General features: G+C 39.2%; 2 protein-coding genes across 4 annotated transcripts; both read left to right on the top strand.

Moving 5' to 3' along the window:
- Positions 1-379: 379 nt before the first annotated feature.
- Positions 380-4,842, top strand: LOC126605804 (protein Brevis radix-like 4). 3 transcript variants are annotated; one of them, XM_050273247.1, is made up of 6 exons: positions 380-495; positions 614-977; positions 1,073-1,455; positions 2,886-3,021; positions 3,223-3,623; positions 4,412-4,842. In XM_050273247.1, exons 2-6 carry the CDS (start codon positions 843-845, stop codon positions 4,488-4,490), a joined length of 1,134 nt encoding a protein of 377 aa, XP_050129204.1. In that variant the 5' UTR covers positions 380-495; positions 614-842; the 3' UTR covers positions 4,491-4,842. The 3 variants fall into 3 exon arrangements, with proteins under 3 accessions (XP_050129204.1, XP_050129206.1, XP_050129205.1); XM_050273249.1 differs by having other exon boundaries at positions 665-977; XM_050273248.1 differs by having other exon boundaries at positions 386-495; positions 625-977.
- Positions 4,843-18,010: 13,168 nt separating this feature from the next.
- LOC126602731 (protein BIG GRAIN 1-like C) lies at positions 18,011-19,174 on the top strand. The gene has a single exon (XM_050269620.1). The coding sequence runs from the start codon at positions 18,011-18,013 to the stop codon at positions 19,172-19,174; it is 1,164 nt and encodes a 387-aa protein (XP_050125577.1).
- Positions 19,175-22,515: the final 3,341 nt, after the last annotated feature.

A 22,515-nucleotide genomic window follows, 5' to 3' on the forward strand; every position in this document is an offset into this window, starting at 1 on the left:
ACAGGCCTTTCTAGAAACCCACAAACAACTAGGTAATGGAGCCCCCCAAAAATGAAGCTTGTTTGGCTAAAATACTCTTGGAGCGCGGTATAACTCTTTATTTTGGTAGTTGAGATTTGAAATCGATAGAAACGGTTATTGAGTTTCTTCATTATCAATTATTTTGATCTCTCAATAAAAAATCTCTATTAAGTAAAAATAAAATAACAAAAATACCCTTAATTTTTGTCAAATAATTTCAGAAACTAAAATGATGAATTATGCTGTTATGCAGGAGCATTTTGGTTAAAAGGACAAAATAATCCAAGCCGGTAAACACCCGGTACCCGGTAAAAGCAGCAGCTTCCCGTTATAGCCAATCAGCGAGCCTCGAGCCAAAAAGAAAACACACCACACTCCTCTCTCTTTCCCCATCTCTCTTCTCTCTCTCTCTCTCCCCTCACTCGTCACTACCACATCACCATTAACTCCGATGACACTGAAACTATAATATTGGTAGGTTAACCCTACTCTCTTTTTTTGTTTTAATTTAATTCAATTTATAATTATTATTCATGTTTTTTTTTTCTTTCTAACTAAATAAATTTTGATGGGGGAATCTTGTTTCTGGTAGCGTAATTTAAGGTGGCATTTAAGGACTCTGTCTCAGTCGTCTCTCTGATAGCTGACAGTTGCAGCACTCACTCATCCCGCCCTTCCTTCCCCACGCCTTCTTTTTCATCTCCAAATTCCATCCGTCCGGCTCCAGGAGACGCGAAACGACCTCGTTTCGCAACAGCATTCCGTTTCCATTCTCCTCTCTCTGGGAATTACGAAGACCAAGTGCGCGCGGCGCAATCGCAATGCTGACGTGCATAGCTCGTCCGAAGAAACTCGGCGACGACTCACTGAGTCAGCCCGAGATGTCCGACTCCACCAACACTCCGGCTTCCTCCAGTCACAAGCAGCAAGCCGCCATTAAGTCGCTCACGTTTCAGGTACTAACTCGAAACCCTAACCTGTACGTACACGGGTATGTATGTATCGACCTGAATTGTTGTGATTGGCGGTTTCGGCGGTTCGAATTTTGCAGCTCAAGGACATGGCATTGAAGGCGTCGGGAGCCTACAGGCACTGCGCCCCTTGCGTGGGGCCGGTGACGGCGAATCAGAGTCGGCTCAAGGGGAACGGCGAGTCGGACGCCGACTCGGAGCGGTTCAGGTGGTCGTACAGGCGGACCGGGAGCTCGAGCTCGACGACACCGAGGACTTGGGGAAAGGAGATGGAGGCGAGGCTGAAAGGGATCTCCAGCGGCGAGGGGACGCCTAACTCGGCCAGCGGGCGGCGAGTCGACCCAGTCGTGTTCGTGGAAGAGCGCGAGCCCAAGGAATGGGTGGCCCAGGTGGAGCCCGGAGTTCTCATCACGTTCGTCTCCCTGCCACGTGGCGGGAACGATCTGAAGAGCATTCGGTTCAGGTAAATAAATCTCCCTCGAAAAAATTAGACGGTCTGATTTCAGTCGGAGATTCTGATCCAACGGTGGGTGTCGGGATTTGATTTTTGTCATGCTTCAGTAAGTTAGGTGATGTTTGGATGCTTGTTTTCCTGATTTTTTAAAATTTAATTGGCAATTGTTTTTTTGTTATTATTTGCTTCGGAAAATATCATTCGCACTCCAAAATTCATATCATCTTATTTTGCAATCTAAAATTTCCAAATTTAGAAATAAAATACAAGCAATATAAGAGGACGGGCAATTTGAATAGTTACTTGGGTTGGAAGGATAATTGCTCTTTACACTTAAGCTACTACCTCTTCCTAAACATGTTAAACCCATAGTGTACGAGAAAAACTTCGATATGATATGTCTCACCCTGGACGGAATGTAGAGTCGAATAGATTAAAATACAGAGTATAATGTTTCATATTTTCGTAAGAGCTGCTAGTGCACGTCCAAACGTGCCCTTATGCACCTCCATCCCTCTATTCAATATGAACCATTTAGTGGGGCCGGGATGGGCCCCCACAGGGGCCAGTAAAATTCACGCCTGATGGCAAAAGCAAAGAATAGTCCAAAGGGGGAGGAGTGATGGTGAGGATTGAAGTGGTGGGTGGGCCAGTCTTGATTGCGTTAGGAAGCTTTTTCACTGATTGTGTCGTCATGTCGGAGAAGCCCTTTAGATTTCTTTTTCTAAAATTCTACCACGCCTGCCCGATTCTCCGTTGCCTTTGTCTTTTCTTGCTCCCATTATTTTTCTTTCATTTTTTGTCCCCTAAAATTTTACAGCGACGCAGGAGGACTACTGTGATTCCGAAAACTACGTACGTGACAAAATGTGAACACCCAATGTTAGATTTTCACAACAGTGGGTTTCTGGTTGCCGTAGAGACAAAAACAGAAATGGGGTTGCTTTTGTTTTGTTTTGTTTGGTCAGTGCACTCATGTCAATTTAGTATTCGAATCGATTTTGTTTTGCATTGATCGGCTTTTGAAAAAAAAGCACTTATTGGGTTTGATGGGCTAGGCACTGCTAGAAAAGCCAATTTGGCCAACTTTGGAGACCACTTTATTCCATGCACCCAAGTATAGCTTTGCCTTTTTTGGAGTTGTGTTCTCACTTTGATCCGCTTTGTCAAAAGGCGTTGCGCGCCCAATTCGAAGTGGCGTAACATATTTAACAGTAACATGTGATTTTTCAAGTGGAAGATAAAATGAAACTCTAGTAACAAGTAATGTATGATTCTTTCTTGCTAATTATTGTAGAAACTGATCATAATGCCCTAGTTACAGAAAACGAATGCTTTCAACTGGTTTGTGCTTGTGGCGTGCCTCTTGTTCTCGCTTCTTATGCTGTAATTTCACGACATGAGAGATTCTTAATTCTTGTTTTATCTTCTCTGACTAGTCGAGAGATTTTCAACAAATGGCAAGCTCAGAGGTGGTGGGCTGACAACTATGATAGGGTCATGGAACTTTACAATGTTCAAAGGTTTAACCGGAATGCTTTCCCGCTTCCAACCCCGGCTAGATCAGAAGATGAGGTAAGCCCCAAGTTATGTATGAGAAATAGCATTGTGGCAATTCAATTACAATGGCGATTCTATGTTGTTATCTGAAGGCAATACTAGGTTTCTGATGACAATTCTAGTTCAGCCTTAGTACTTACAGAGTATCATATTCAATGATAAGTTATGTTGTTTTCTTCTCATATGAGTGATGTCTTGTTCCTCTCTTTGTTGCAGAGTTCAAAGATGGAATCTGCTGAAGCCAGCCCTGTAACTCCACCACTAACCAGAGAACGCTTACCTCGCAACCTGTATCGTCCCACAGGGATGGCTATGAGCTACTCATCATCAGATTCACTTGATCATCACCCAATGCAGTCCCGCCATTACTGCGATTCAGGCGGTGTCAATTCCACCCCAAAACTCTCCAGCATAAGCGGGACCAAGACAGAGACATCATCCATGGATGCTTCTATCAGAAGTAGTTCATCAAGGGAGGCAGATCGCTCAGGGGAGCTATCGATCAGCAATGCCAGCGATATGGAGACTGAATGGGTTGAACAGGATGAGCCAGGGGTTTACATCACTATCAGAGCATTACCAGGGGGCAAACGGGAGCTTAGACGGGTCAGATTCAGGTAATGTCCGTAACAACTCAATGCAGCTCTAGTATAATATTGCTTATTTGAATTCACAACTTGGTCAATGGGCTACAACCGTTTACTAGTAAGAAATTGAGTACAGTTACATCAACTTGTTTCTGTTAGACTATCAACTAACCAAAAGAGTAGGGAATTTATAAAGAAAATATGCGATGCATACCTATCGACGTTGTATTCTTTAAAATTAGTAAGTTTATAAATTTTACCCCCCAAAACGACCATAATCCCGCCAATGTATGCTTGCCGTTTTATCAAAACGGTTGTGCATATGATTTGGACTCAAAATTTTACTATTCTTGTTGCCCATCTAATGAACATCCATCGGATTGCTTATGCTTTTAATCCTCACTGGACAGGGATTCAAAGTTGCAACTAAGGTTGACTTCACGATAATTGTTCATTACAGTAGCTTTGTAGAAATATTGCAAGATTTCGAGCATAGTGAATGCTTTTCTTTTGTCAAGTAGGCTGATTTTTGACACCGGGTCCCCACATGGCATTATATCATACTTGAGGTGTTCAGCTTACTGACAATTAGGACTTAAATTGCCAGTGATATGAAACCCTATCATCAACTATATGACATCAATATTACTGCAATAATTTCTGCTTCCACTAGTGCTTTTCATATGTCTAACATTAAACATTTTCGAGTGTAGAAATGCAATTATCTTTTTTTTTTCGTGCTTGTTTATTGTCATGATTTACAATTATATTGACTTTGGCATGAATATTTGACATCCTTTCATATTCATGCGGTGCAGCCGAGAGAAATTTGGGGAGATGCATGCCAGATTGTGGTGGGAAGAGAATCGGGCAAGGATACACGAACAATACTTGTGATTGAGAAAATCGGGTGGCTTCCAGAAAACTTGAGGAGGTGTTGCTTTCGTGGATTGGTTTTCTTTTTCGGTTTTTCCATACTGGTAAAGCCTTGTCTATAGAGATATCTAAATGGGTGCCATTGGCAACTCATGACGTTCGGAGGGATGAATATCAAGCTTCCCCAGTTCATGATCCAAAATATTCGTACGGGATTGGTTTTGGGGGGAGGGGTTGGGTCATAGTCTTAATTTTGTTAATTTTTCTGTTTATTGGTGGATGAAGAGCATCAGTTGTATCCGAATTTCGGTTCAGGAGTTAAAAACATGTGTATGTCAATACCAAATCAAGGATATGTTCTCTTCTCTCGTTCGATCGTACCTGTGGCACTTCTTTTTTCTGTTAACTGCATTTTCTTTGGACAAAAGTTAAGTGCATTTTTATATGCTGTGAAAATGTTGGAGGGGAAGTAAATTGGTCATACCAAAAAAGAGAAGCCCAGGATTTGAAAAAAAAGAAAAAAAAAGAAAAGAGAAGCCGAGATAAATTGAAGTAAAAATTTAATGATAGTGCAAAGAGAAGAGTCGACATTAGGAATTCGGGTGCAAATGTAAGTACTTTTAAGCAATTGAACTACAAATCGTCTGCTTCTACATGCTTATACAAACTCTAGTTACAGTAAATGAATATGCAAAATTCTTATGAACATGTTTTGTGGATGTAGCTTCACTCAAAGAACTTGTCACGTCATGTTAATTATATCAGGATTTAATATATATAAGATGTAGACTACTTCTCAAGCATTTCATAAAAAATGTCTCTCGTTCACTTCAAGTAACCTCTTTCCTATATTTCAAATGCTGGAGCACTGGATTAAACACAAAGTAGTTTTTTTATAGGCCAAATCGATCCATGTGGTCATAAGGTATTCGGAGGATAATCCATGTGCTAAAAAAATTTGGATTTAAACTCATATGGTATACTCCGTTAGCAAATTTAATCCAAAAATGATTTTTTTGTTAACTATATGTTAATACATGGATAAAATTGTACTTTAAACGTGTGCACCTTTTTCTTCCTGCATCTCCCTACGCAACCCCAAACTCACTTCGCGCAAGAGAAAAAGGAGAGACCATTTTCAATTTTCCACAGAGCTACCACCGCAACCATGGTGGCCACCGTGTTTCCGTAGGCCAAACCCGGCGCCTGGGCATCTCAGATTCTCTCTCCAAGATATCAGTGATAGCCAGATTTCCAGACGCCGCCGTATCGTCTCCTCCCAAGCTTCGTCTTCGAGCTTCCCCTGGAAAGAAAACCAGAGCTTCAATCTCTGTAACTATGGCGACTGGGTATGTTACAGTAAATGGGAAATTTAGTACAGTAAAAACCAAAGTTCTTACCTTCTTCTCTGTTTTCAAGAACCCAATTGCTAGAATTGTAAAAGTCTCCATCTTCATAAATTAGTGAACCTATTTGTTTTTTGTCTTCTTGTTCTTATGTGGGAAGTGGGCAAGAGGTTCTTCCACCAGCTCTTACTTCTAAATCGGACCCGCCTCCAGTCTTCGATGGAACTACAAGGTTGGTGTAGATTACTAGGTTTTCAGTACTTAATTGCATTTAGTTACTAGGCTTTCAGTACCTAAACCCTAAACACTCTTTGGCTTGCTGTTCCCGTTCGGCTTCCTGCTCCTCGGCGGCGAGGGCCCAGGCGCCGGGTTTGGCCCACGGAGACACGGTGGCCGCCATGGTTGCGGTGGCAGCTCTGTGGAAAACTGAAAATGGTCTCTCTTTTCTCTTGCGCGAAGTGAGTTTGGAGGTTGCGTAGGGGAGGAGATGGTGCACACGTGGAAGAACAATTTTACTATTAACAGATAGTTAACGGAAAAATCATTTTTGTACTAAATTTATTAACGGACTACACTATGAAAATTTAAATTCGAGTTTTTTTTGGCACATAAAATATCTTTCAAATACCTTATGATCACAAATATCATTTATCCTATTTGGCTTTTTTTTTTTATATAATCAAAGTGTTATGGTACTATCAAATATGTTAAAGCTATAATCCGGTGAAAATCAAATATGTTAAAGTTATATTCCAGTGAGATAGTTACAAGATTCTATCTGTATTTGTCTTGTACAGATTATTTACATTGTATTTCTCGACATAATTTTTTTTACAGCGTAGTCTTTTGAATATATTGCTATAGTCTTGTTTGATATTGGGTCTTTATTAAGGCTTTTTAGTCATAATGGTCACTGAGATTGAAAATCAATAGAAATAGTTTCTGAGATTGTCCACCATCTATTATTTTGGTAATTCTGTTAAAAATTCTGTTAAGTGTCCCGGAGCTTTTGGCCGGAAATTTGGACAATTTTCAAAGCTTCGTAACTCAATCGTTTCTTAACCAAATTTGACCCATAATATATCAAAATGAAGATAGGAAAGTGTAGAATAAGATTATACTTATTTGGAAGCCCAATGATTGCCGAGATGCGGGAAAATAGCCTGAAAGGTAACTGGTCCGCGAAAAAATTGGAAAACTAGCCGGAAACTGGATAAACTTTAAACGTTCATAACTTCTTCAATACTCAACGAAATCTAGTGATTCAAAAACAAAAATTATACTTCTAGACATGATAAATAGAATGGTATCATTCTTGACAGCTAAATAGCCGTGGTTTGGCCAAAAAATGGCTCGAACGTGGCTGTTTTGGTTTCGAGTTAGTCACTTTCAAGCCGTTTTACGGCCAAACCAAGATGAATCAGTCGTTGAGAAATGTATCATTATCTTCTTCTCATTGAGAAGTATGATTTTAGTTTTTGAATCACTCGATTTCGTTGAGTATTGAAGAAGTTATGAATGTTTAAATTTTACCCAGTTTCCGGCGAGTTTTCCAGTTTTCCCACGGACCAGTCACCTTTCAGGCTATTTTCTGGCATCTTCGGAAATCATTGGGCTTCCAAATAGGTATGATCTTGTTCTACACTTTCCTATCTTCAATTTGATATATTATGGGTCAAATTTGGTCAAGAAACGATTGAGTTACGAAGCTTTGAAAATTGCCCAAACTTTCGGTCAAGAGCTCTGGGACACTTAACAGAGTTTTTAACGGAATGACTAAAATAATGGATGATGGACAATCTCATAGACCATTTATATTGATTTTCAATCTCAGGACCAAAGTGATGTGTTATACAAATCTCAAAGACCATTTTGGCTAAAAAAACCCTTTATTAACAATAACATTTCTATTATGCTAATAACACAACAAAGATTTCAAGTGTTACTTAAATTTGTTAATTAAAAGCAGTATTGTGGATATTAATACAGTTTTATATCTAAATAAAATTTGAAGAATGTAATTTGTTAGTTATGTATATTTCTGAATAAAAAATCATTGCGCCCATTTGTTTTTTTTAATAAGAACACTAGCATATGCCAAACATAAATTGTGTAAACATTTTTTTTAAAGGAAGGAGAAAGGAAGAGAGTGAGAGAACGTGGTAGCGGGAGAGAGGGGAGAGAGGTTCTTTTTGTTTATTTTTTTTAATATAAAAGGGTTAAAATCACATGTAGGTAGCACTTTTTTTTTAAAGGCAAAATGTGTGTTCTTGTAATAACTAAATTGTTCATAAGTTTTATTTCTATTCAGTTTTAAATAGAGGGTTTGAATGGTAATTTCATAGAATTTTGGATAACAACCAGTGTTGTATTAATATGTAGTTTATTTTGGATGATTAACAACTTTTGATTCTTTTTCTTTTTGTCACTTAATATTACGGTTTTGTTGTAGGCATAATTTATTAAACAATTATGGAGGCCATAGAGAGAGAGGAAGGTGCCCAATAGTAGAGAGAAGAAAGAAATGTGTAATTGTGGATGTGTGTTATTCCACCCCATTGTGCCTTTATTTATAGTAGTAGGGAAGGTTATTTCCTTACCCTTTTAGAATTACAACTCTTAATAGATAATCAATTCCTAATAGGAATATAAGAGATATTTCTAGATCTACTAGGATTTACACAATCACATTCCTAATCTAATAGGACTGCAACACTACCCCTTGAGTGTGTAAATACTTAAGTAAATGACGCATCAAGTCTTCAATGATGAAGCAAGTACAATTGATGAAGTAGTCGGCACAATAAGCGAATGAGAGTCTCAAATTAATGGAAGAATGCATAAAAAGGTAACACTCACAAAATCTCGCTATGCTAAAACCCAAGGTGGGAGAAAAACCTATAGTCTAAGGAAAAAAGTGAGAAGTTGCATTAAGTCAAAACTAACGTCTTTTGGACGTAAGTAGAAGAGCTCACAAGGGTATGATCAGCCTAGGATGGGTGTCTCGTTAAAACCTAGTTAGGTAGCAAAAACCCAGTGGGAAAAATGCTCCTAATCATAGGGAAAAAGAGTACATTAAGATCAAGTGAGTATACTTCTGGATACTCCCCTTGAGTTTGATATAATTTCCAAATGAGAACTACAAGCATTGCATATGAATAGTTAGGCATACCAATTCCTCAAAGGTTGACTTCAGCAGTGACGTTGTGTAGAGGTCGGCCAGGTTATCTAGGATTGGCTTGCATGACTTCAATCTCCTGATGCTTTGCTGATGTGATGTAGACGCAATATGTCTTGGCATTGACTTCGTTGATGTATCATGTCTTGGTCGGGTGGATACATGTCGCATAATCTTCATGGATCGTCTTTGGGACTCAACGATGGATGAAAACAACAAGTACTTCGAATATGCTCAACAAGAACTCCTAACCATGTCTCACTTGTGGCGTAGTGAAGTGAGTTGAGTCTTGGAACGATTCGAATATTTTGCAACTAAAGTCATATCATGGACCTCCAAGATATTGCGATATCCCTAACGGTAAAGACATAACCATTTGGGGATTTTTCCTTGTGTGGGTTTGATAAGTAACTAGTGTCAGCATAACAAACAAGGCAAGCATCATTTCGAGGATCAAAGGGGTTGGATCTGCTCAAGATGTGTTAGGATTTGCCTTCGTAGTACCTTCAGGGTACGTCTTTAATACCAATTTAGTGGATGCGTGTAGGCGCGGTGCTGCATCTTTACCAAGATTAACAACAAATGAGATGTCCTATCTTAATACAATGAGCTAAGTACAACGAAGCGCATAGTTGAACTTTAGATATGGAATTTCGGATTCCATAACCTCTTCAAGGGTCTTATTTGCATATAACGTATGGACGATCAAAGGTATACTTAAAAGGTGATACCTAGTTTGACTAGTAGACCAAAATACCGTCAGAATAATGCTTCAACTTTGGGTCAATGCATAAACCAGTTTTCCCAAGATCCTTCAACTCAAATTCCATCTTCAGGTGTGAGGCAGTTTTCTCAAGCTCTTTCGGAGTCTTGGTGAGATTCGTGTTAACAACATATATTGTAACTCTAGCAATTTGGAATAAGACTTCATAGTTTAACACGCAAGGGCATAATTCATCCCTAACTGATCAAATAATCATGTAGACGGGTATACCACATCCGTCGAATTTTTCAAACCATAAGTGAACACCTTAAAACGAGTTAAGAGGGTGTTCCGTGGTTTAGAACTATTTGAACCAGTCCATGTAATTCTTCAGGAACTTACATGTTAATCTCCGTATCTATATCCTCATAGAGAAAACACTAACCACATTTTATAATGCTGCTATCAATCACAGAATGTTTGAGAGAAACCTTGCGCCGTAAGGCGTGCATCATATCACACTATTTCATTCATCTCATAACGCTTTCTTTCCCACTTGCAACACAATAAGGTTACCTTGGGCAGTGTAGGAACGACAGGTCCAAACACACTTTGGTAAGGAATTTGACCTAGATTGTAATTTCGGTTGTCCAATCAGTTCTACATTGTCACTTAATCAACGGAACATGGTTCAATATCATCGCTTTTCATTTATGACAATAGCTACCATATAAGTGAAAATATCATCGATGGTAATCTTATTTCAATTCCATTTAGCTCATCCAAACTAGTATATTGGACCAAGAACTTCAAGTCTCGGGAGTAATCCGGATTAATCTCATGAGATGAAAATGATTTGAGACAACAATTGAGTTTAGATTCGTTGTTGTGCTATGTCCTCATCTTCTAGGGAAGTAAATCCTACGAACTGAGTGATCTATTATGCTCCAGGCCAAGACGAATTGGTTGGCTATCCGCCGGTGTACCGGACCTTCTAATAGGGGCGTCCAAATTGTTCAACAGGTGCGGCTCACCCTCAAGGGATGCTGACTCGACGTCCGTTGAGTACGTCTATCCTTGCAGATATGTTTGTAGCTGGTATATGATCTCGTCATTTTAGCTAGATTAGAGGAATGCGTCTGGAGCAACATTCTGAAAGCTAGAATTCATCGCACTTGCTTATCACACTTGTGCGGTACGGGGATCGAGATGAGACATAGTAGGCAACATCTGCACAAATTCGTGCCATTCTCCAGGAATGTTGACGTTCTTATCTCCCCCTAACAGTGGGAAGACTGTCTCATTAAAGTGACAAGTCGCAAATGTGCGGTAAATAGATCGCATGCAAGGGCTCTAAGAGAGTTAGTGTGAAGGAGAATCATGATCAACAAAGATTCACATCCTTCTTTGAAGACCCTTATTGGTACGTTACGGCGGCACAACTTGACACATGGAATGCACACCCAAATGCGTAAATACGAAAATCGTTAGGTTCGTACCCAGTAACCAACTGTAACGTCATATAGGTTGGGTGGTAATGAGCCTCAAGGCGGACCAACATAAATGCGTACAAGATTGCATAGCTTTAGGCAGAAACCGAAAACTTGGTACGTTTATCAAAATTTGGGTAATCATTTAAATTGTGCTTTATGATCACTAGGCGAGGCTATTTGGGGTGAACATAGGAATTCGATGTTCAATATAAACCCAAAACACATGTAATACTTTATCGAAAAACTGCCGATATAAACTCTCCAACATTATCCAGTCTCTCAGGCCTTAAGGGATAAGTAGGATGGTGAACCCTTAATCGGCCAGAGGGTTTAGCAGCAATGTGTATGGACAAACATGTGACCAGTTTGTCGATTCATCAACCAAAACCATAAGTAGTTATATAGTCCGCATTTTGGTTGGATTAGTCCACATATATTCCCTTGAATCCACTATGAAAATAGGGTCGATTCGTATCTTTGTAAGGGATGATATAGAAAATCAATTTCCCTAATGAGCAGGCTTGGTAAAGTGTGCTTGTAGGCACAATGTCCTTACTTCGGGTAAGGAGATGCGTCGTAACATCATTATTCGACATAAGTGTCACGAAAGGTTGTGCTAAAACAAGTAAATTACTCAACCACCAGGCTCCAGGCCGGGCACATGTGGTGTGTTTCCTAGTTAGGAGACAACCCATTGGCCCTAAATCAAAGCTTCAGGCTTATTCTTGGAGGTGGTGCAAAGATATTCACTCTATTTTCTTCAGTGGTTTCATTTATGATCATTGTCATCTCGAATATCCTTAAAAACTCAATGACAGGGAGAATTTAAGGTCCTTTAAATGGTCATTCGGTACCATTCATACAACGAATAGCGTGTCAATGCTCTTAATCAGGTTGGATAGACCTGAAGTCGTTGTTAGAGATGTGATTTAGGTGTAAAGTTAGTGTGCGTAGTATTGCATTCATCCAAACAACTAACTTCCCCACATTCCTACCTAATCACGTGGTTAATTGAATTGGTCACATGTATACAAGAAACATGATTCAATTAACTCATATTTGAGGACAATATCAATAAGATTATCCATAAGTAAAACATACACCAAACTTGAATCCAAGAACATAGAAAAATGTTCACAAAGTAAATGGTTTACTAAGGGGATTCGGCCAACAAGGCCATCCATGTCAAAATTCTGCTCTTCCAACGGTGTTCGGTGGAGCAAAATTAGTCTCACATATTGACTACTAGAATGGTACTCCTTAACAACATTGGTAGGGGCACGAACAGGTGCATAACCAATGGTCTATTCAATTTAAGGATGGGCACGGGCCGGGCCGATCCTAAATTTAGAGGAACCGAATCCTACCCGTGGTAAAAAGTAACAGGGCGGGCCGAGCTTGGTAATGAGATTTCAGAATTGGGAACCAGACCTAACCCGACTCGTTCCAAACAAGTCAAAACAGGCAGGGTCCACGGGTCCAATATCATTTTTTTTTCTTTTAACCATAGAAGGGACGACCTCGTTGAGGTCGTCTTCCCCACCACATACGAGAATAAGCAGCACAGCTGCACATCAGGCAATAAATCAAAGCAAACCCAGATGCAAAATCAACAAATCAAACCCCTTTAATCATGCACACAGACGAAACCAACCAAACAATGATCAAAACATCAAAATTGAAAAGAAACAACAATCAACATATAAACAGCAAAAAAAAAAAAAAAAAAAAAGAACAGAACCCAAAACTCGCAAGGATGATATTGTCCTCGATAGTGGTGGTGGGTGGTGGTTGTCGCGCCGACGGTGATGGGTGACGATAGTCTGGACTAGGTTCTTTGATGTCATCAAAAACCACTTTAAGTTAAGTCCAGATGTCCAAAAACCCACCTTCAACACTATATTCTCCGAGACCGTCCTCGAAAAACACGTCATTCGCGTCATCTTCGTCAATTTGAAGCCTACCATCATCGACGAGCTCGCTATCGTCGTCGCGCCATCATCGTCCATCTTCGATCTTTACTATCCCTCAGGTCCCTCGGAGCATCTCTGATCTGGAGCCTTATGTCATCGTCGACTAAGGCTAGGCACGGGCTGGGCCGGGTTGAAATTTGAAGGAACCGGACCTACCCATTTTAAAATGTTACGGGGCGGGCCAGGCCGGGTAAAGGAATTTTAAGTTTAGGAACTAGACCTAACCCGGCCCGTTTCAAACGGGCCGGTTCGGGGCGGGTCAACGTGGCCTTTTTTTTTGGTTTGGTTTTGGGCATACTGAGATTGAAGTAGAAGAATGAGGAAGTGGCGGTGGCAGTGGCTACAAATTCATAAAACACAAAGGGTATGTTAAATGAAAACTCAAATTCTCTAACAACTCACAACAAATTCACAAAAAAAAAAATTAAAAAACTAAAAAAAATTAACAAAGGGATGACCTCGTTGAGGTCGTCTTCCTCATCACAGAAGAGAAACAGTGAATTTAAATTGTAGGCTTCCTCTCTTCTTCTTTATGCATTGCCAACAAAATCACAACAAATTCTCTTATTCTCTTCCTCGTTGAGGTCGTCTTCCTCAAATTCTCTAACAACTCACAACAAATTCACAATATTTTATTCCTCTCAACAGTAATCCACAGATTAGCAACATCATTCACAAAACCCTAACTGCAATAGAACTCAAAGATACATAGACTTTTAGGGGAAAAAAGAAATTACAAGTGCTTTGTCGACCGATTCAGACTAGATTTAGAGTTTCAGCTGGGCTTCTGTGAGTGAAGGAGCAGAGGCAGAACCGAACAAGGGCTAGGAATTGGCCGATTCGGACCGGATTAGGAGGTCAGCGCCGCGCAATCTTCGTCTTCTCCGATGGTGAGGTGATGTGGTGTTATCGTTGTCGAGGGGAAAAAGAGTGTGGGTGGGAGGAAGCCTCAAGTCGATGACTCGAGTGTGGGAATCTTAGCGGCCTTGTTTGGGATTTCGAAGGAATAAAATTTGGGAGTGGGTTTTATGGGAGACAGTCTTCGAGAAGGTGTGAGAAACTGTGGTGGAAGTCGCGATAGGGTGTGTCTGCTTCGGGAATGAGAGTTGCAGAGATGGGGAAAAAGAAACAAAGAGAGCAATGAGGGAGAATGATCGAGAGATTGGGGATGTATGTGTGTGTGTGTGTTCTCCGAGAGGGAGAAAAAACATCGAGATTGAGAATCCCTGGCTCTGCCACACCTAGTAGACAATAGGTGAACTTAAAGAGAGAGATCAATTTTTTATTTTTTTAATATGTTGATGCAATTATGAACTTGTAGGACTTTCGTAGCTGATAAGTACAAGCAGGTGCGAAAAGTGGGGGTGGGTGTCTGACAATGTTCTCAGTTCTCGAGAGTGAGAACTCACGGGAAGCTTTGGAGAGTGAGACAGTAATGTTTTTAAATTGGGATGTTACCCAAACGGGTCCCCGAGTACCCGTTTTTTTATTCTTCTAGACCCGGCCCGCCCCTAAAATTCTAAAACCCCAGCCCGGCCCGGCCCGTTACTCTTTTTAAAAATTAGGAACCGGCCCATACCCGTCTCGAACCTTGATTACCCGTCCTGACCCGCGGTTCCTGTACTTGTTTGCCCACCCCTATCGTTGACGCCATCTTCGACAACCGGAGTCGGGAGACAGAGACATCAAGTTGAGATTAAGAGAGATGAGCGAGAGAGATAGGAACAATGGGTGATCCATATCTGAGATTGAGACATAGAGAGAGATTGTTGTGAATTTGTGATGGGGTTGGGAAATGGAACTCAATCTCAACGGTGTAGATTTAAGTGGTTTAAATCAATGGTGGAAACGGTCCGGGGCTGGGGGCTTGTTTCCTCAAAATTTTGGATCCGCCTCGCCCCGCCCTGTTTTATATTTAGAATTTTTGAACCCGCCCCGTACCCACCCTGAACCGCTTGTAACCGCCCCGACCCACGGGTCCAGGGCCCGTTTGCCTACCCCTAATTCAATTGATACGAAAGTAAATTCTGCAGGGTTAGGGTTTGGGAATATTATCCTTTATTCTTGAAGTTTTAGGTCTTAGGTGCCAAGGGTCACGCTTTGGGCATGATGCCACAACTTGGCAAACCTTGATTTTATCATATGTTTGTGGTAGTAATCAGATCCAAGAATTTGGTAAACTTTCGCTTTCTACACTGCTGCTTCACGGGCGAGTTAGAAACATGGAATGACAAGAAAAGTATTCTCCAGTCAAAATTCGATTGGATTTATAAACTTAAGAATTGTACTTATTCATGGACGTAATCATGGTGTGCTTCAGGCAATGTTTTTCATGATTAGACGGTCCATAGGAGCGAGCCAAAGAGCCATGGAATCCTCGTTCGAGAGGTACTTCCGTTTGTAATGCTTCGGGCATAAGTCTTCGAATGAAGATCATGGCGGAGGCTTATTCAGCTCTTCCATGCCATTATTGGCTTCAACGGTTTCTCAGCTTCTTGATAGTCAAGTGGAGATTCACGTCCTGTACCCCACATAGAGTGGTTTATGTTAGAAATGTCCAAATAAGGGAAATTGAACATGTGACGGTTCGACAATCTATTGAATTTGGAGGGAACAAGATTGTGATTAGTGCTATGGGAATGGATCATCCATTACCATCAAAGTTAGAACATTCGAGTTCTAAGACATGGTTTTCATGAAAAACGCTAGGTTTTCATGGGTGTATTGTTTTATGAAATCTTCGGGTTTCAAAGGTACTAAATTTGAAACTACAGGTTCAATTTAGTTTATGAACGTTTAGTTCATAAAAGAGAGGTTCATGCAAGAACACAGAATACAACATGCTGATTTAAGTGTAGTGGATTTAAGGTTCTTCAGGAACTCAAGTGTGAGAGCTTCTTTACTACGAAAGTATGTCAACGGTTCAAAGTATAAAAATAAATTATTGAATCGTTAATGTCTAAAAGTGATCTTCAGGTCAATAACTTTGGATTCATTATCAGATTAATGGATTGAAGGTCACTTTTAATTAATTCAATAAATTGAGCCATACAGGGTCGATTGTAGAAGCAAAAATAATATTAACATACGGGTTAAAATTATTTAGAATGCTAAAATAATAGCATTTGGGTTGAAAAATACTACCCCAAAAATAATTAGGCTCGGGTTGGGTGTCTTGAGTAAGAGGCAGGGCCCTAAATGGCCTCGGGAGTGGGCTGCAGGCCACGGGGGTGACGGAGAAACCCCAGATGCAGCTTGGTTTCAATTTTGGGTCGAAGGGGGGGGGGCACGGGTTTAGGCTTAGCATGTTTGCTGGCCTACCTAGTTAGTTACAAAACAAAAAATATTGATATTGTGTTGTTTCGAAAATTGGAATCACCTTCTTCTTGAACTCGTGAACCCTTTTTCATATGAAATTTTTCGACAACGGTGAAAATTTTGAAACAGATTTCTCTCCCTTTTTCCTACGCGACAAGGAAAAAACAAAAAACTTAGGAAGAGAAAAGGGAAGTGAACGATTGAGAGAGATGGAGAGAGGAAGGGATGTGGAAGAGAGACGGAAGGTTTCATGCTAGAATTTTTTTTTTTCAAATTTAATCACTTCGTGAAATTATAGTGTTTCGGTGTAACAATTATTAGAAAAATTGATAATTAATCTACCATAAAATTAATCTAAGAACTCATATAAAAAAGAACTTCACGTGTATTCAAAACGAAGATCTTAGGCGAGCAAGAGAAAATGGAAAAGAAACCAAATATTGCACTCATTAGTCTTACCATTCAAAAGAAAGAATCAATAAAGGTTACCACTTGCCACCAAACACAGAAATTTTGTTCTTCAAAAAGAAATTTAACAGTAACTTGTAAGAAAAAGTAGGCCAACCTGGAAGACCTTCAAATACCATAATTCACCCGCACGCACGGCACTTTCTTTCTAACTTATTCCCATAACCCTACTACTTCTCTATGTGCCTTTCTTTCTTTCCAATCTCAACACTTGTTCTTTGTTGTACACAAACCTTACTACAAAAGACACGTGAACAAAACCATATAGATTATAAAAATGAGTTTCGTTCATTTAGTCGTCTGGTAATTAAAGATTCATAGTTGTTAACTTACAAATTTAATATGAAGTATTGAGTGTAAAATAAGAAAATCACATTCATTTCCTTTTCGCCCTTAATACCAAGGAAGAACTAATAAAAAGTCCTTGACAAAACTTTTTTCTATTATCGAAAAACATTATTGAGGACATTTTTTATATTACAAGGACAAAAAACAAAAAAGAAGTCACACTTTATAAGAGTTTTGAATTAAAAAAATATTCTTAATAATAAAGAAAGTGTCATTAATGATAAAGGAAGTTGTTTAAGAGTTTTTTTATATAATTTTTTTTTTTAAGATAGACCTTTTATTAATTTTCTATAATAGAAAATCTAATGATGAGTGACCTGTATTCCTAAGTCAGATCGAGATAATATTTATGTTTTTTTCATTACCAGTGATGGTACTATTTAAAGCTGTATTGAGAGGAGTGGGAATTTGAACTCCAACGTGCAGTTAAAAAAGACTCTAACCACCAGGATAATCATCGCTTACGTATATATGTTACAAAAAACAGGAAACTTGCAACCTCTTCCTGTTCTTTCTTGTTTTTTCACATGATCTACTTGCATTCTATAAAAAGCCCTTTGCAGCTTTTGGCATTCTCTAAGCAGACACTCCAGCAAACACATCTTCTTAAACTATTTCTCACTGTCCTCTGCTTTTCTCACTCTCTCTGTTTCCTCTGTTTTTTTCCTATAAAACTCCGTTTTTTCTCTGTAAATTTTGTGTAAGCAAATCAAGATGTATGTGAGGGAGAGGTTACCGAAAGAAGAAACGTTTTTGAGGCGAAGAAGAAACCCATCTTTCTCTTCTTCGCTACTCGACTCCATCTACCGCTCCATTGATGAATCGAGCGGTGGAGATGGAGATCAGGGTTATGTTCGAGAGTCGACTGCAATGGTCAGGAAACAGAGCAGTTCTACTAAAGGAGACAATGAGAAGGTTAATCTTCGAAGGGCTATTATGATTGAGAATTGGGTCGAGAAGCAGAGCGTTCACAGCTCCATGTTCTCGAACTCCGCTTCGAGTTCCTCGGAGTCGAGCTCGGGAGCTGCATTTTCGTCTTCCGAAACAGATTCGAGCTACAGATCAAGAACAAAACCGAAGGCGGTCGAGCAGAGGTTCGTGCAGTTCGAGGAGAAGGAAAAGATTGAGAGTGGCGGAGGAAGTGCGTTTTCAAGGACGAAGCTACGAGCTTTGAAAATCTATGAAGAATTGAAGAAAGTGAAGCAACCAATTTCGCCCGGCGGGCGGATTGTGAGCTTCATCAACTCGATTTTCAATTCCGGCAATGTCAAGAAGCCAAAAATGTGTTATGTTGGAGCTGTGGAAGATGTGACCATTACAGAGAATGTGTCGAATTCGAAATCGGCTTGTCCTTCTTCTTCTGCTTCTGCTTCTACTTTCTCAAGGTCTTGCTTGAGCAAACCGTCTTCAAGAGCGAAAAAATCGAGCAATGGCACTAAAAGGTCCGTTAGATTTTACCCAGTGAGTGTGATTCTTGGTGAGGATTCTCAGCCTCCAAACCACCTCAAATGTGTGTTTGAAGAAGACCCAAGCTTGATGCCAAAACCCTCTTTTCAAAAATATGCAAGGGCTTGTCCTGGTAATTATGATAAGCTGATCCAATCGGGTAAGAGTCGAACAGAAGACCTGCTCACATTTAATCGTAGCACAAAATCAACAAGTTACAGAACGACCGGGGCGGTTAGTCAAAATTTGGTGAGAAGTTTTTGCGACAATGCAGATGATGAAGAAAGTGATCATGATGCTGAGAGCTGTTCAAGTTCTGATCTTTTTGAGCTGAATCATCCAGTTGGGGTTGGAAGGTACATGGAAGAACTTCCTGTGTATGAGACTACTAATTTCAGAACCAATCAAGCTATTGCCCAAGGGTTGTTGTAATTTTCTATTTCTTTATTTTTTTGTGAAAAAAAATATGAGCAAAGTGATTAAGGGTTTCTACTTTCAAATTCTCGAGGAAGTTATTGGTTGTCCTACTTGTTAATTTCTTGGAGTTCACCCTAATAATTTGGTTTAAGATTATATGTCTAAGCAAACAAAAGATTCATTTGACAAGAAGTGAAAGCAACGAAAACATTATTAAAAGAAATGATACGAAAACTTTTTCTTTTCTTTGATTGTGAATCTGAATCACCCATTAAGTTAATTTTTATCTAATTTTGTGGTTTAGATTCAGAGCCTAATAACATTAGTTTGATAAGCGAAGTTACTTAAAGTAGATGTACTTCGAATGACTTTTTAGCCGAAAAATATGTTTAGGTTTATAATCTAACAACATAGATATTTATCTTGATAAAATAAAGTTTGATGAGAAAACAATACTCAAGTTATATATAAGTACTTCAAATCACTTTCTTGCCGAAATATTGTTGTGCGGAAGCACACCAACGGGTTCCACACACACGAATCGGTATTGCCAATATTCCCCCCGTTTTAGCAACTCGGGAGAAACGGGTATGAGGTTTTACCGAAAGGCCTTGGCAATATGTTTGTGTGGTGCCATTGCTTATACAACACTAGATGGCTCTCCCTTAGCCGATGTAGGACTCAAATGTGGCTCTAATCTAAGTCACCAAACTCCAACAATCTCCACTTTGGCGTGACTCAAACCATCACCAATTGACGTCTTACAATCCAAATACAAATAGAGCTCCACCTTGACCACATGCAACCAAATTCCAAATGAGCTCTTCAACTTCGAACGATCGTGAGAGTCAGCATGAGAGTCACCAATCCCAAGCGTTGCTTGGGTTGTCACATTCACACGAGTCAGTATTACCGATATTCCTCCCACTTTAGCCACCCGAAAAATACAAGTATGGAGTTTTACCAAAAGACCTCGGTAATATGTATGTGTGGTGCCATTACTTATAACATGCTAGATGGCCTCTCCCTCTAGCCGATGTAGGACTCAAATATGGCTCTAATCTAAGCCATCAAACTCCAACTAATACAAGGTTTGAATTGACATCCTATCAACAGAAGTCTGATAAGACAGCGTTAGTTACTTTGAAAGCACTTTCTCTGTTAACGTCACATTCACACGCTTAAACTATAAGTGCTAACTCAAAAAAGCAGATTGAAAAGAGGGAATGGAAAAAGTAAAAACACACCAATCTTCTCTGCTAGAGAAGAGAGAAAGTGAAAGCTAGCTAGCAAGCAGTTGTTGCTAGGTGCTTTAGCACATGGCCTCAACCACCTTAAGTGTTTACGGGTGAAAATTACAATCACTTTAATCTCAAAGGGGGTTAGAAATCATTAACAACTCAGACCTTTTGGGCCATTTAATTATTGTCTGCACAGAAGAAATATTTTGTCAGCAGGATTGACAAGAACAAGAGAAATTTGTTGGTTCCTTCTGGTATAGTTACGAAATGACTGGTTGTTCTGTCACTTACAATATTCCACCACGTATTTAAGCTGAACGCAAAGAATTCTACCCGTCGCTCACTAGAAACAGGCTCAGATACATGATTGAGTTGGTCATTAGACACTTTGCAGCATCCATGAACAGGAATACAATGCTAGATCGTTAAAATGATCTCAATGTTGCAGAAATGGGATTAGAGGAATGAAATTTGAATAGGTTTTGGAGCTTGGGAGACAAGGAGGGGGCCACTCAAGAGGAATCTAAGAAGTCAATATATTGGAGGATCAAACATTATAGCATATATCCCAACAAACTTTTACACCATAGGAGAAAATAAAAGTTATGTGATCTTCAAATCCATATATTCTTGGCCCCTTTCATTGACTTTGAGTGCAGTAGCTCTCAATTGGTTCTCAAAAGTGACACAATTAGAATAAAAAATAACAAAAATTTGGGAAATTATTTGTGAAATAGGAGATAGACTTTAGTTAATCAAGATTTTAAGTTAAAATATGGCTCTATGTATCTTGGTTAATCAGTGTGGTAACATGAGTTGAAGATTTGAAAGTGATACATGTCGTCAATTTATAGTCGTGGTTATCAATCTTAACTTAAGGGTGAAATGAGATAAGTAATAGTTTTTTGTTAAACTGTAAATTTGAACAACACATTTTGGTGAAAACCAACCTGATCAACAAATCAATAGTTTAAGCTAAGCGACGTAACTGATCCACAAAAGTATGAAATCAAACTCGCTATTTGCATGAGACGAACTTAAAATTTCTCACGTAATGGAGCGGAATACCATATTGTACTAATGATCGCACAAGCAAATATAAACAATTGGGAAATTGCAATGTATGCCAACTAAATTCACTTCATGTTTCTCAAATCCGTGGCAAGTAGTAGCCTGGAAAATTGATTAATGGATGGTGATTTAAAACAAATGCATGTGGAGCAAATTAATACGTAATTATTTTTATAAATAATATGAATTATATCGAGAGAGAGAGAGAGAAGCCTATATGTAGGGCAGTAGGAATGTAGGAGGACCAAGTAGCAGTTATCCTATCTGTGGGTTGGATCTTCTCCATATTTGTCCTCTGCAGAGAATTGGTTCGGTACTCTGCAATCTGCCGGTATGCCAGTTGCCCATTCTGCATTATTTGCATGATTTCCATAACATACGTGAGTCCAAAATTACATTATGCATTTGTCTCTTTAAACGTCAGATGTAGGGGATTTTATAAAGTGTTTTAGAGTACGATGAGTTTTTTAAACGTTAGATCTTTGTTCAAAAACACAAAAGTTAAGATTTGACAGTTAAAAAGTCTGAAATATCATATACTCTGAAGCACCATTGAGTTTTTGTTAAGCAATAGTTTCCACTACACTTATTGTTTGAAAAAGCAAACGCTGAGTATTAATAGTAGTACGAGTTGTTCAATATTTGGTCATTAAATAGAAAATTCATGTGAAGGAGAACTAACCTTCATCAATATTGTTAAAAATGATCAATAACATATTAATAGGTTTTGTTATTGGAAATGATATTTGAAGTTCACAGCAATAATGCGTTCTTCAATAGAAAACGAATGCGCATTCCATAGTTAGACCCTCATATTCAAAGCAGACATTGTTGGAGCTACTGTTTGTTTCAGAATGACTAAAAGTGCTTTGTGGATTAACAATCATTTTGGACATGATTTTAATCGAAAACTTTAAATGATCATTTTGTATACATTTCGATTTCAGTTTTATACTTCAAAAAAAAAAAAGCTAAATTGAAAACATATTTTGGTAATATAATTAGTTTTCAGTTAAAAAAAGAAAAAACTAAAAGACATTATTT

Source organism: Malus sylvestris, chromosome 15 (genome assembly GCF_916048215.2).
Source record: "Malus sylvestris chromosome 15, drMalSylv7.2, whole genome shotgun sequence".
In the NCBI taxonomy this organism is placed as follows: Eukaryota; Viridiplantae; Streptophyta; class Magnoliopsida; order Rosales; family Rosaceae; genus Malus; species Malus sylvestris.